General features: G+C 41.1%; 1 protein-coding gene across 1 annotated transcript in view; it reads right to left on the bottom strand.

Moving 5' to 3' along the window:
- SLC25A13 (solute carrier family 25 member 13) overlaps positions 1 to 14,975 on the bottom strand; it is a 170,078-nt gene that overhangs the window by 97,801 nt on the left and 57,302 nt on the right. Inside the window, exon 3 of the mRNA XM_065883726.1 lies at positions 13,944 to 14,059. Coding sequence (XP_065739798.1) covers positions 13,944 to 14,059 — 116 coding nt within the window. The remainder of the gene's footprint in view (positions 1 to 13,943; positions 14,060 to 14,975) is intronic.

Below are 14,975 nucleotides of genomic sequence, written 5' to 3'. Positions count from 1 at the left end.
CACTGCTTGTGGGAATGTAAAAATGGCGCAGTCACTTTGGAAGAGTTTGGTAGTTCTTCAAAAAGTTAAACATAGTTACCACGTGACCCAGCAATTCCACTCCTAGGTATATATCCAAGAGAAGTGAAGACATATGATCACATAAAAACTTGTACACAAATGTTCATAGCAGCATTATTCACAATAGCCAAAAAGTGGAAACAACCGGAATATCCATTAACTGAAGGATGGATAAACAACATGTGGTGTATCTATAACAATGTGACCTCCTCAATAAAAGGAATACAGTACTATTACATGCTACAACATGGATGAGCCTTGAAAACATTATACTAAGAAGCTAGTCATGAAAGACCACATGTTGTATGATTCCATGTATATGAAATGTCCAGAATAGACAAATCCAGAGAGACAGAAAGTAGATTAGTGGTTGCTTAGGACTGGAGGGGCTAGGGGAAAATGGGATTGGGGAGTGAGGATTGCTAAGGTACGGGGTTTCTTGGGGTGATGAAAATATTCTAAAACTGATGATGGTTACACAAATATGTGAACAGACGAAAAAACACTGCATCATACACTTTAAATGGGTGCATTATATCTAAATAAAGCTGTGTTTAAAAAAAAAAACCTGGAACCCTCAAATCTGCTTCCTACTAATGAGTGAAATTAGGCAAATTACTTACTCTGACTCCATTCTCTCAATGTGTTAAATGGGAGTAAAATAACTCGAGGGTTGTAGCCAAGTGTGCCCAGTACAATGTTCTAAACATAGCAGGTGACCATTAAAATGGTAAAATTCCAAAATCTAAAGTCTTAATTATAATGAAGATTGTTATCTGGGCACCAAATATTTACAAAAGATACAAAAAAAAAATCAGGCAATAATTTTCTGCAATAATTTTCCTCAAATACTTAAAATCATCCTCTTTTAGCTCATATATTAAAATTTTGAATGAAAAGTGATAAAAAAAACTAAGTAATTTTCCATTATGTTTCTGAAAGTATGAAATTAAGAAAGATTAAGAACCACCACTCTTCACTTTGAAGATCTTTCAGATACTAGAAATATTTAATTGGCAAATTACTTGCACATGCCATTAAGTGGTTAGACTGAATTTGTTTTTACAAATTCTATGGCCTCTTATTCCTTAACCTCTACCACACTATAATCTGAAATCATCGAGGTCTTCACTTATGCAAATTTTTACTTTCTATGCTTTTGTTTCCATACAGAATAACTAAGTTAATGCACTTTAATTTCCAAAAGATTCACTCTTTGAAGCTGCAAATCAAGGAAAACAAGTTTCCCATTAAAATAAAAAAGGTTCATCAAGATACATTATTTCAAACACTGAACCACAATCTCTCTCTCATGGATCCTAAAAATTTCATTAATACAATAAACACAAAAAGGATGTTTCAGTTAAACCCGAAAGTAATCCATCCCTCTCAGAGGCAAAGGGAGAGTTGCTGAACAGTGCCCTTTATTTCTCAGCAGCTTCACTGGGGTGCTTTTTCTAATGTGTGCTAAATCCTCAAAGAAAGTTGTGGTTTCGTTCGAAGGGAAATAATATTTCACCCTGCTGATATGGTTAACAACAGCTTATACAGCCATCGTCTTTTAAGCAGGGAGCACAAGACAAATTGTTGAATTCGGAAGTTAAATAGCATAATGGAGTAAGTGGATACAGACCTATCTCTACTGCCACATGGGCCAATATCAAGGTTTGCCATTTCAAACCCTTTTGACAAGTGCCTTTTTCTATTAATCACAGTTAAGGGTCTGAAGAGGAAAGAAGTATTCTGGCTACAATTCAGACTTGCTCAAGGAAGTTCTAGGGGGAAAATGGGTGCCATTAAAACAGAGTAAGTACAGAATAAGTACTTCACACACTCAGCTCTTCTCATTAAATTGAGATCTCTATAAGCCCCTGTAAACTTTGTATTATTATTACTATCATTCTGAACATGCGGGTACAGTGGTGATAAGTATCTTTCAAAAACTGAGCACACAGGCAGACACAGCGCTTGCGTACACACACACAGTCAAGCTGAGCTGAATATTATTTCGAAGTCATATATGGTGTTGGTACATGTAGAAATTAGGGCTAACTTAAACCTCTTCCAGTTCTGTACGTAGAGAGGGATGGGACTACCCTGATATGAGGTCACGTGGCATTCTAGAACAGAATATCACCCATCTAGTAGTGCTGGAAGACAAAGTTGTGGTTCCTACGATACCAGTCACCATCCCCTCTCTGTGCCTGTTTCCACATCCATGAAATAAAGCCATAAATGACACCAGCCGTTGTTCAGCTGCAGTGTGAAACGCGTTCCCTTGGAGAGCTTGTTCAAAACACATTCCCAAGCCCCATGCCCAAATACTCTGATTCAGCAGATCTGCGATGGAGCCAGGGAGCCTGCAGTTGTCATGAACACCCCCCGACGTTATTACAGCGAGAACTCGTGCTCTGCCTTATTGATAAGAATCCTTCCTATTCTAAAGCCTAATGGATCTATAAATTCTCAAGATTAATTCACTATGTAAGTCATCATAGTGAATGCTGGTTAACAATGAAAAATGTTACAGGCTGGCAGCTACTTAGCATTCGATATTAATCTTCTATCACAGGCACTATCTAAATCAAACAGCAAGAGAGGCCAACTGAGATGTTTTCAATTTATCTGCCAGAAAAAAGTTATTTTCAATTGGACAGAATAAATCATTAGCAGTCTTTCATAAAATCAAAAGTAGGTCAGGGCTTCCCTGGTGGCACAGTGGTTGAGAGTCCGCCTGCCGATGCAGGGGACGTGGATTCGTGCCCCAGTCCGGGAAGATCCCACATGCCGTGGAGCGGCTGGGCCCGTGAGCCATGGCCGCTGAGCCTGCGCGTCCGGAGCCTGTGCTCCGCAACGGGAGAGGCCACAGCAGTGAGAGGCCCGCGTACCACAAAAAAACAAAACAAACACACAAAAAAAGTAGGTCAGTTAAAATGGTGTTTGGAGGTATACAGCAGACTGCGGTCACTGTGCAGATGTGTAAGCTTGCTTTAATCGTCTGTTGTGTTAATTATTGTTAACTTTCCTTACCACTCGAGAGGAACACACCAAAAGACTCCAACTCTTTGAAAATTTTAAAGCAGTACAAAGAATCCTAATTCATTCCCTAAATGCAAGTATAATATCTCTATTGTTTAAAACACCAATTTCCTAAGCTAGTTTCCTTAGACGGATGTTATCAAAAATAATTTTCTTGCAAAAGCATTAACATACATTTAACCCTACTTAAATGCTCAAGAGCAAATGTACTACAAATGTACACCCACAGTGATCCCTTATTAGTATAAAACTGTTTTATTTCAATTAAAATGTCTAACTATCCACCCCCAACATATACCTAAACTGTAATTTTCTCTGAGAACTTCCAATACATTCTTGATTTTGTTTCCTTTATCAACCTATCAGAGCAAAAACAGCCTTGCAACTGTTGGAAGAAATCAGTCATTAGCAGCAAGATTATAGCAAATTTTCCAATTTAGAAAAACTATATTTTTATCTCCTCTTATACTGAAAGAATAATGGTATACTTTTACTATTTTTAAGTGAGCAGTACAGTTTAAAATAGTCAAATTTTCCCAGTGCTCCAAGTTTTAGGATTTACCGTTAGCTTTCTGTTCTCCACACCTTCTTCACCTTCTTTCCTATTCACAAATTCTCTTCTCCCTTCATCTTACACACACACACACACACACACACCCCAGGGGCAGACGTCTCCCGATTCGACCTCTCCATACCGACAGTCTTCTAAAGAACGTTTAACCTTCAGGCGGTTATTCACTAAGGAGTGGCTTCACATGGCTATTGTGATTTTCTCTCCAATTGACATTCCTCCACCTTCTCAACAGGCCTCTTCCCCCCCCCCACCCCACCCCCGCTCCCTATTTTTAAAATGGGGTGATGAAGTAGCAAAAAGTACAATATTTTAGCCATGTGAGCATAGATGATTCTCAAATTATCCCACCAACTGGAAGTGCTCTCTGATACCACTATCTTTCAAAATTGAAGCCATTATGGTCAATCGTGCAAATCCGTATTTAGCTTTTCGTAAATAGTAGATTTTTGACCCAATGAACTGGAACAGCTTCTGCACAGTCTCTAGGATCTCATACAAGACACTCGGTCCCTGGGCACACCGCAGTCCTCATCAATGTTGAGGTTATTTCCTCTCAAAACTCACACTGCTCTTACTCAATATTCTTATTCTCTATTGGAATGTGTCTTAAGAAAATATACGTGGGTCCCCCCCAAAATATGAAATAAAATCTACTATCGGGCAATAACGTCCTCTCACCAAAATAACCTGTTGTTTTTGTGAAACATCAAAATCAGAATGAATATTAACAAAGAACTTTGCTCAAATTGGTCCTTCTGACTCTCAGAACCATTTTCCCCTCAGTTATCATTTTGAATATTTCATTTTCCAAGTGTCTTTAAAAAGGTATTAATAAATGACCTTCTTCGTAGTGAGCTTTCAAAAATTATGGCTAAAGTTTTGTCCTCTTCTACTCCAATACCTGCATTCCTCTAGTTTTTTACATTTATTATTAAATTTGAGTGTCTACCTTCAAAACTTATCTGCGTACTTTTAGCTCTCATCATTTTCTGCAACTTGAATCAGAATGACTGAAGCGGGTTGTTTCCACATAGTTCCTTGTGTCATCTAGCCTGTCCATTTTCCCAGAGCATTCCAATTCACTTTCATCACAGCAGGTGTTCCTGCACAAAATCCAGCTGTGAACCCAGGAAGGGCCCCTCCAAACACCAACATACACGTCAAAGAATTAACTAGAGAAGGACATTAGAAATCGCTTCATTAGTTCTGTGGATTCTGTTTACGTCCCACATACAAAAGAAAGGTAGGTTCTGTTCAAATAGTTTGACAAAGTTAATTTACATTTTCTGCAGGACTTCTCAGAGCCTTCGTAGACTAAAACTTTGGGGCCTTATGACTGTCTAATAGGAGAATCCTCTCTCACACAACGTTAACAGGAGACACCACTTTAAAGCACCCAAACTCACAATATCACTCAATAGTTAAGATTAAAGGACAAGAGGCCACAGCAGCTTATAATACAAAATCAATACTGTGCTCGTTTCTTTTGGATTCCAGGCCAACTGACAGAGCTGAAGGAGCAAGGCAGCCAACTCTCCCAGTGTAGCTCAGGACAAAGACTATTTTACAATTGAAGTTTTTAAACAACAATGCTAGAAAAGTATTAAATAAGATATATGTCTACTCGTTCAGCTGTCCCTCTTCAAAAAGCAGTTCCTACCCTTTGGCAGGACTCCTTTCAGACTTGCTAAAGGCAAATGTTCATTTAGACAAAACACAACTAACAACTGTGGCCATTCATGGACTTCCTAACACTTATCTAGAACCAGAGAGTTGAGAATCCCTGTTGCTAAAGGTCAATGAAAAATTGCAGGCGGACACACACACACACCCCCCACCACCACCACAATAATGACACTGGGGGCTTATGTTCACATACTAAGAATGGAAGCTTTACAACTGCATATAAAACATTTCATGACATTTTGTTCAAGAGTAATGAAAAAGATAAGTCAAATGAAAAGAAAAACATGTGACGGCATTAAGCAAACAAAAATTTTATATTTCAACTTGAGGAAGTATTCTGGTATACAACATACTCTGAATGTTCAGAAGGTCAATTGTGACTTACACTAGACGAAGGTAAGATTCAGGTCCTCCACTACTATTGAGTTAGGCTATTACTGGCGCCTACTGCAGATACAACTACTGAAGAAATATTCATAAATAGGAATAGTTAATGTTAAATTAGCATCATGAGAAAGACAATCACTGGTGGGTGCACTAAATATATCAGATTAACAGTTTCACTAAATACACACACACACACACACACACACACACGCACACACGCTTTCTTAAAATTCCTAACAATAATGCTTTGCTTTCCCAGCATCAACAAATAAGAAACTTGGGAAAATGGAAGTGTTGGAAAACCACCCTGTACCAACTTGCTCAGAGGGCAGGTAAGTCCTTTCAAACCCTGACTTTCAGTTCTTCCACTCACAAAATGGGAGTGATCATCCATTTGCCTGTTTCACAGCGGTATGGGAAGCTTACACAAGGATCACAGACATGTCTGCCTCTGGCTTTGCCCCACTCCAACCAATGTAACAAAACCCACCTTTTCCAAGCATCATTCGGATCCCGTCCCTGTCCTCTCAACAACCCTGCAGGACTCCCAATTGCCTCTCCTATCAAATTAAAACTCCTGCTTAGAGGGCTGTGGTGGGTGCACCATCACATGGGGCCCTGGCTCCCAGCACCCACATTTCAATCAAGGGTCTCCTCTACTATCCGCAATCTGCACAAAGGCCAACTCTCCTTCCCCTCCCACCACTCTGTAATTCCCCCTCCACTCAAAATTCTGCTCACATCAAAAGATAAAGCCTCCTGGGTAAAGCTCACAACAAGTGCATTTCAACAAATTCCTTGGACGTCTCTGTAACCAAGGCAAATTTCTACATGTACTGAGAACTCTAATCCAGGTACATTCTTCCTTATAATTACTTTCCAGTACGGTCATATAAACAAAATCTTAATTCATTCGTGCATTGTTCTTTACTTCTTCATGAAAAATTATTAAATCCCTCTAATGTCTGATAAAAAGACTGAAACCACGAAGGATAAATCCACACCTATCTAGATTACAAAGGCAGGCCGTCCTCACAGAGCACAGCCATCACCAGAGGGAGGCAGTGTGGAACAGTGAGTAACGCTTGGCTGTCCTCTGGCTACTACCTTGGCTCCACCACAGGCAACTCCAGGACCACAGACAAGTTACTTAACCTCCCCAAGGCCATTTCCTCATAAGAAAAATGAGAATTATAATAGTGCAGACCTCCTAGGTTCTGAGGGTTAAATAATCAATTACATATAAAGCACTTAGCTCAGGGTGAGTTCAGTAGTAAGTGATCAATAAACTTCAAGATTAAAATGACAGCTATATCCCTTCTCTCAAGAGATCATGTAAAACCACATGTCATTGGAACAGAACAAACTCAGTAGCTACTACTGGGTCCCTCTTCTTTCCTTTGAGCTCCTTTTAACTACAGTCCATCAGGAGCCAAGTCATATAGGATTCACCCTCTGGAATGGCCCTGGTGGGGTCCAGTCCAGGCCTGCATTACCCCTGCCTAGACTGTCGAAGCACCTCTCAAGTGACCATCACCTCCAGACACTCTAGCTCCATCTCCTCCTGCAATACACAGCCTGTATCACATCATCTTGGTGCACAGACTCTTCCAGGTCTGCTTGGATAGCTTCTATCCCTCCTCTCTACCTAGCCTGCTTTACCTTGTAGATAGAGAATATATAGTATGATGTCATGCTCTATTTGTTTACTGTCTCTCTCCCTAAAACATCTGATCAGGACTTTTTAGTCTTGCCACTGCTGTATCTCCAGTCCTACAACATAGTAAGCATTCAATAGACACCCCTATCTTTCCTTATTCTTCTAACTCACTCATCCAGTTAAATGGCTTCAAACACTATCTATTTGCTGATAACTACCAAATTTCTATCTCCCAAATTCCACACTCAGATATCTAAGTGCCTATTTGACATCTTCACTTAAATATCTAAAGGCATCAAACTAGCACATCCAAAAGTGAGCTCCTCTTCTTTCCCCCACCATCCCCAAGCCTTCAGTCCTCCAAGTTATCAGTTGATAACTCCACCCTTCCAGTTGATCTGGCCAGAGTTTAGAATCTTTCTTGCCTCTTCTCTCCTTCACAGGCCACGTCCAACCTATCAGAGAACCCTATTGATTCTCTCTTCAATATATCCCTAATCTCACTCCCACCCAAGCCACCAGGATGCCTCATTTGAATTATTGCAATAGCTTCCTAACTGTTCTCTCTCTTCCTGCTCTTGCCCTTCTATAGTTTATTCTCAACCAACAGCCAGAATGATGCTGTTAAAATATAAACCAGATCATGACAATCTCCTGCTAAAAAAAACAAAAACAAAAAACTCTGCAATGGTTTCCCAGTTCACTTAACATCAAAGTCAAGTCCTAACCTTGGCCTACAGGGCCTTCCTTGATCAGATCCATTACTTCTCTGAGTTCCTCTCCTACCAGGACCCCCTACCTCACTCAATTCTCATGAGTCCTCCTTGCTGTTCCTCAAATGTGCCAAGAACACTCCAGTCTGCCAACCTGGGCAAAGGCCATTCCTTTCACCTGGGACAGTCTCTTCCCCTCCTTCTTCCTTATTCTATATGATCAATTGCCTTAGACTTCTTTCAAATTTGTGTTCAAAAGTCACTTTCTCAATGAAGCTAACCAAACCATATTAGACACAAAGAAGAGAACCTTCTTTGTTTCATAGCTCATTGCAAATATCCAAATATCACCACAGCCTACCCATTCTACTAAGTGTCTTAATCCCTAGTCTTATCATCAACTTGTGTATGCTCCTGTTAATACTCTGGTGGAAGGGTCAGCAAACTATGTTCCACTGGCCACCAGCTGTCTTTGCAAATTAAGTTTTATTGGAACATAGCCACATGCACCCATAGGAACAGCAGAGTTGAGTAGTTGTGACAGAGATCCTATGGCCCACAAAGCCCAAAATATTTACTCTTTGGCGCTTTACAGAGGAACTTTGCTGTCCCTGATCTAGAGCCCGTGCTCCACAAGAGAAGCCAACTCAACTACAAGCCCACGCACCTCAACGAAGAGTAGCCCCCGCTTGCCGCAACTAGAGAAAGCCCGCACGCAGCAACGAAGACCCAACACAGCCAAAAATATAAAAATAATTTTTTTTAAAAAAGCACTACCAATAAAAGAAAATGCTGGTAATTTGTACTACATTAAAATTAAGAACTTACGTTCCTCAGGACTCCATGAAGTGGAGTAAAAGTGCAAGTCACAGAGTAAAAACATCTGGAAATATACAACCCACAAAGCCCTTGTATCTAGAAAACAGACACATAGTAAAAAAAGGATACTCAAGTGGTCAATAAACAGTTTTTAAAAAGTTGTACAACCCATAAGTAATGAGAAAAATGCAAATTAAAGTCACAGTGTGAGATATCACTAAAATGAAAGTAACTGATAACAGCAAGTGTTTGCAAAGAAGTAGAATAACTAGAACTCTCATACACTGATGGTATGAATGTAAACTGGTACAACCACTTCGGAGAACTGTTTGGTAAGATCTACTGAAAGCTAAATATATACATTTTCCAAGACCCAGCAATTCTTTTTTTTCTTCATTTATTTTATTTATTTTTGGCTGTGTTGGGTCTTCGTTGCTGCGCATGGGCTTTCTCTAGTTGCTGCGAGTGGGGGCTACTCTTTGTTGCGGTGCACGGGCTTCTCATTGCAGTGGCTTCTCTTGTTGCGGAGCACGGGCTCTAGGCATGTGGGCTTCAGTAGTTGCAGCACACTGGCTCAGCAGTTGTGGCTCGCGGGCTCTAGAGCGCAGTCTCAGTAGTTGTGGCACACGGGCTTAGTTGCTCCGCAGCATGTGGGATGTTCCTGGCCCAGGGCTCGAACCCATGTCCCCTGCATTGGCAGGTGGATCCTTAACCACTGCACCACCAGGGAAGCTCTCTACGACCCAGCAATTCTACTCCTAGAAATGCCTACACATATGCACACCCCAAAATACATAAAAGAATGTTCAAAGCATATTTGTAGCAATCAAAACTGGAAATGTGCAAGTGTCTATCAACTGTAGAATGAGTAAACGTATTAGGGTAAAGTTATACAATGGAATACTACACAGCAAAGAAAAAGAACAAAATAAAAATACACATAGCAAAAACATGGATGAATCTCACAAATAAAATTTGAGCAAAAGTGAGAATGAAAGAATAAATCCTGTATCACTCCATTTTTATTAAGTTTAAAAGCAAGCAAAATCAATTGATGGTGATAAATATCCCTTGCTACCATTGGACCAGTAACTGGGAAGAGACCTACTGAGTGTTGGTACCATTCTCTTTCTGAACTGGATGGTGGTGAAACAAGTATGTACACTCTGCAAAGTCATCAAAATGTACACTTAGGATTCGTGCATCCTTCTGCATGTATGCTGTACTTCAATAAAGTACACTTGAAAAAATTAAGAGTAAAAAAATCACTGTCATATAAAATAGGCTAAAAGTGCAAATGAAAAGATTTAGAACAAAATACTTTTCTCTCCAATCACACAGAATTGCAAATTGTTAAGCAGAATTTTCTACTTATACTGATATCATGTTATACACCTGTTGGCATCATAAAACGCACTTACAAATACCGGGTATCAAAGTAAGAAAACATGGTGAGAACAAGAATAGTGGAGATATGTTTTCCCTCAAAGGAAACAGGAGAACATAATGAACTAGATATCAAAGGAACAAAATTGGCCTCATCAAGATCTTTTCATTGTAGCAAACACAGGGAGTGATCGGGACATGAAAATACGGTAAACATAAACAAGGCCTCAGAGAACAGGGGGCAAGGCTTCACTGAAATGCGACGCTGAAACGCTCCATCTGAGTTTTGTTTAGTGTGTATCAGAATCAGCATCAGTGGGAGCACTGACACTGCTGGCTTGTTGACAAATACCGGTGCTTACTGGGCTTAGTCCTAGAAGCCCTGCTTCAGATGAGCTCTTATGTGGAAACCTAATATGTATACAGATAAAGAGTGTAACTGCTCTCCTCTGGATGAAATGCAAAGCCAGGAGACATGGGGGATCTGAGGCCACTTGCCAGCCTTCCCTGCAGCCCATGGGAAGGCCCCAGATGACCCACTGTTTAGTGCAAGCGCAGTGCTCACCCTGTGACCACAGCTGACCATGCCAACCTGGGAGGTTAAAAAAGGAGCCCTTCCTCTCTCGCCACTCCATGCCTACTCCTCCCAAAGATGCACACTCAGGAGGGCAACCTTCTGATATACAAAAGGGTCACTCTTGAGTGAAGTATCTACAGGGAGCTGAGGAAGTAATCAGAGCAAAGAGTGCCACTGTGTGTCTCTCAAACAGCTTCATATGGAGAGAGAGCCAGGGCACAGATCTGGATTCCCTTATGATACCGTGGGCTATGAGATCAGGATTGACTAGGAAAGTCGACTTTTCTGCCCAACTCCATTTTTTAAAAAATTTCTTCAACCCCATTACAAGTTTCCTGAAAAACGTCCTTATTTGTTAGCTTCTTCTAAAGGTACCTGCTGACAAAACACTCCTAAGGCTGCCACACCTCCCATATGATTGTGTTTACTTGGCAAAAGCCTGTTGTACACAGCACTCACCTCCACTGAATGACTCTACCCGACCTCATGAAAAATGTTAAGTCAGCTATCATTTTGCAATTTGATGGTCATTTGAGTATCTTCTTTGTACTATGAATAGCTCTTTCAGTTTAATCCTAAATGGGGATTAACAGCTCAGAAAAGCCCAGGCTACATTTTATTACACCCACAGGGTGAGGACGCCACTGGCTCCTCATAAACAGATACAGGACATACCCTGTTTGTGTTTTGTGAGACAGGCAGATTCTGGAACAAATTACCTGCAGAAGGCAGGGTATCGAGAGATAGGCTATGCACTCTTCCACCACAGTCACATGCAGCTGAGGACAGAAGAATCGTAGCCCCCTGGAAGCCCCAATGTCTTACGCACTCTCGTATGTCTTCAGAGATGGGACAGTGTTCAACACAGCACAGATAGTAAGCAAAATTCCCAGCTACCTGACCAGTGGTTAAACTGCAAGTTAAAATAAAGGGCTTCTCAAAGAACAAAAAAAAGAAGAAGAAGAAGAAAAAAGAAAATCCTCCTTTGTTCTCTCACATTATTTCTTTTAGTAATATTATTTTTATAAAGGCCTTTGTTTTCCACATGGCCCGTTTATGTGCAATAGTCCTGGAAGGTAGGTTATTACCCTGATTTTGTAGATAAGGAAAATAAGGCTCAGAAATTGGAAATGACTTGTCCATCAACCAACAGCTAGTGAGAAGCAGAAACAGTTGTCATGCCACGGTCTTTCTACAATTCACAGATGACTCCCATCTCCCACATTCTGCTGCTTTACCTGTTCTTTTCTCCTAATCACACTAACACACACACAGCCCTCCCAGCACTGGCAAAGCCTCTTGCTTCTTTCCTCCGCCAGGCCAGTGGTGTGCTGGTGGCAACATCAGCCCCGCCACTTCATGCCCATGGACGGAAGACTGATCGGAGTCGGGAAAATGCCGGAAATCCGTTCCTCAGCCCCCCATCTCCAATCCAGCTCTCTTCCAGCCCTCCCTCCAGATTTGCTGCAGAAAGGAGGAAGACGAGAGAGTGAGCACAGCTGTGCTGAGCTCACGCAAACTTACAGGTTCCCCTTGTTGTTCACCCCGAGGAAACGTCATCATAACGTTCTCATCAAACTGACTTCCACTGGGTAAATCAACACCACCATGAGCTAGCTGCTCATTTATTATTTGGAGATTTTAATGGGAACATTTTTATTGGTGTTCCATTGAAAAGTTGTGGCTAGAGGAACTGGGTGATGGGAGAGGCAAAAACTAAAATTATTCTAGGGATTTTTAAATATCAAATAATCCTCATGAAGTATTAACGGAAAGCATCTGAGCTTCTAGAATACATGAAAGAAAACCAGGTAAATATATGTGTTTTTGCCTCTGCCCTGGCTGATCTAGCCTTAAATAACTGTCATGTCACATGAACGTTGAGGAATGGGTGGGGGAGGGGAAGGCTGCCTTACCTATACTTTATGTAGTTATTATCTTCATTTCTGATAAGGAAAATAAAGACCTGAAAGGATAATTAACATGACTCAGAGACAAAAGTGGCAGAGCTGGGAGGAGCTAAGTCTCTCCAATTCCAGAACCATCCAGAACAGGTGGTGCTCTATTACGCCATCTGTATTCCCCCATCTGTACATTCCTCACGACGTACAAGTAAGACAAGACCAAGAAGGCTGAATACATTAGAAACAAGAAACAAAGACATTTAAAATGGGTGCATTACCCATTTCCCCTGAATGCACAATCTGTGTGCCCCAAAAGGGCTCCAAAATTCTCCACAGCAATGCTTTCTACTCCAGGTTCACACGCACAGATAACATACGCTGGACACGGCACAGTCCGAGGGAAATGTGGTGTCTTCTGCCCAATGTATCTTCAGTAACCAGTTTATTTTTAAACAAGAACGTACCACTGCCCCACCAAGTCCTGGTTTTCCCTTTCTCCTAATGCTTAAGAGACTTCAGGGTTTTCTGCAGCTTGGCAGCTGAGCCCCATGAAGATGGTGCTGCGTCCCCCAATAACGGCGGGGGCAGCACAGCAGACACTGCCAGCCCAGCCAGAGGGGAACGTGTTATTGAGAAGAACAGGGTTCTCCACATACCGCTCCAAATTACCATCTCGCGCGCTGCCTCTGGACTCAAGCTACTCCATGAGGACAAGGTAAGGACACAAGGTACTGGGAACATGAATCCCTTCTGTTCTTAGGCACTTTATTAACTTCTTCATTCTAACCGTGGAAAGCACTACTGACTGTGAAGGGAATGAAGTGGACAGTCAAATCCTGTCTGCCTCTCACCTTCTAAGACACTCAGTGAGTCACGACGTGACTCAGTTGTGCTCCATCCTCCCTCACCTTACAACTAAAGCAGAGCATCAAAACTACTAAGCCAGAAACTTAATTTTTCATGAAGGGAGACTTTTTTTTCAAGAACTGGAGCCTCAAAACACCAAGATATCTTTGTTAAAAGGGATAGGCTAACTTCTTAAAACCATTTCCATACACTTCAGTCTTGGGGAAAAAAACCCCAAACCGCTCACACAGGTCTGCACTTCCTTAGGTGTGCACACACTCACGCCCCTTACCAAAAGTGACTTCTCCTTTGCCAGCTTTGTCAAACAGCTGGAAGGCCACCACGAACAAGGCATCTGGGGCACACAGGACAGATTCAAACGCCACAAATTCTTGAAAGGATATTAATCTGCAACACAAAACAAGCACAAAGCATAAAGTCAGTAGCTTGTGGAAGATAAAAGCATACACAAATACACACTAAGGGGAAAAAATAAAACGTCACTGTCAAAAAATAAAATTCAAACCTAAAAACATGTATAAACACTTAGCATTTCCTTTTACATAGAGTGGACTGAAATAACACACAGAATCTAAAAGACACAACAGATTTGAGGATATGGTGACACATTAATTCTAAAAATAAAGCTTAGACACTTTAGATTAATATATGGTTGTTAACAACAAAACAGACCAGCTCAGTCATTCATTAATACCTTCCTACACCATGTTAAAATGGTTCACAAAGATTCATTCGTTACTGATATCCACTGACCACGTGAGGATTGAACTAAGGGATGATATTGGGGTGGGGGATAGAATACAGATAAACTGGCCACGAAATATGACCCCAAGGCACTTTTAGTCTGGTAAGACAGACAACACTAGTCTAGAATATTATACAGGAAAGACAAATCATAAGACAGGAACCAAGATGATGATAACAGAAATTTGGTAGGAAACCAAAGAAAGCTTTGCGGCAGAGATGGAATGTGAGTTGGGTCTCAAAAAATTAGTGAAATACAGGTATGCAGTAATGGGCATAGAAAGGGGGTCACCTTAGGCAGGGGAAGTGCCTGCAGAAAGGCAGGTGCAAGAAGGCTAGGGAGTGTGCAAGGAAAATGTGAGGAACTAATTTTATCTGGACAGAAAAGTACATAAGAGAACACTGTGAAATGAGATCAGACGTTCAGAGATACAAGTTTCTGAGCAAGGTCATGGTATGATTACATCTATCCATTAGGAGGTGCAGAACAGGCCACAGATGCTTTGACTTCCAAGGAGTAAATAAATCCACAAAGGCTGTCTTAGAACTAAGTTCTTTG

Source organism: Phocoena phocoena, chromosome 9 (assembly GCF_963924675.1).
Source record: "Phocoena phocoena chromosome 9, mPhoPho1.1, whole genome shotgun sequence".
Lineage (NCBI taxonomy): Eukaryota > Metazoa > Chordata > Mammalia > Artiodactyla > Phocoenidae > Phocoena > Phocoena phocoena.
This window is presented reverse-complemented; position numbering and strand designations above follow the sequence as displayed.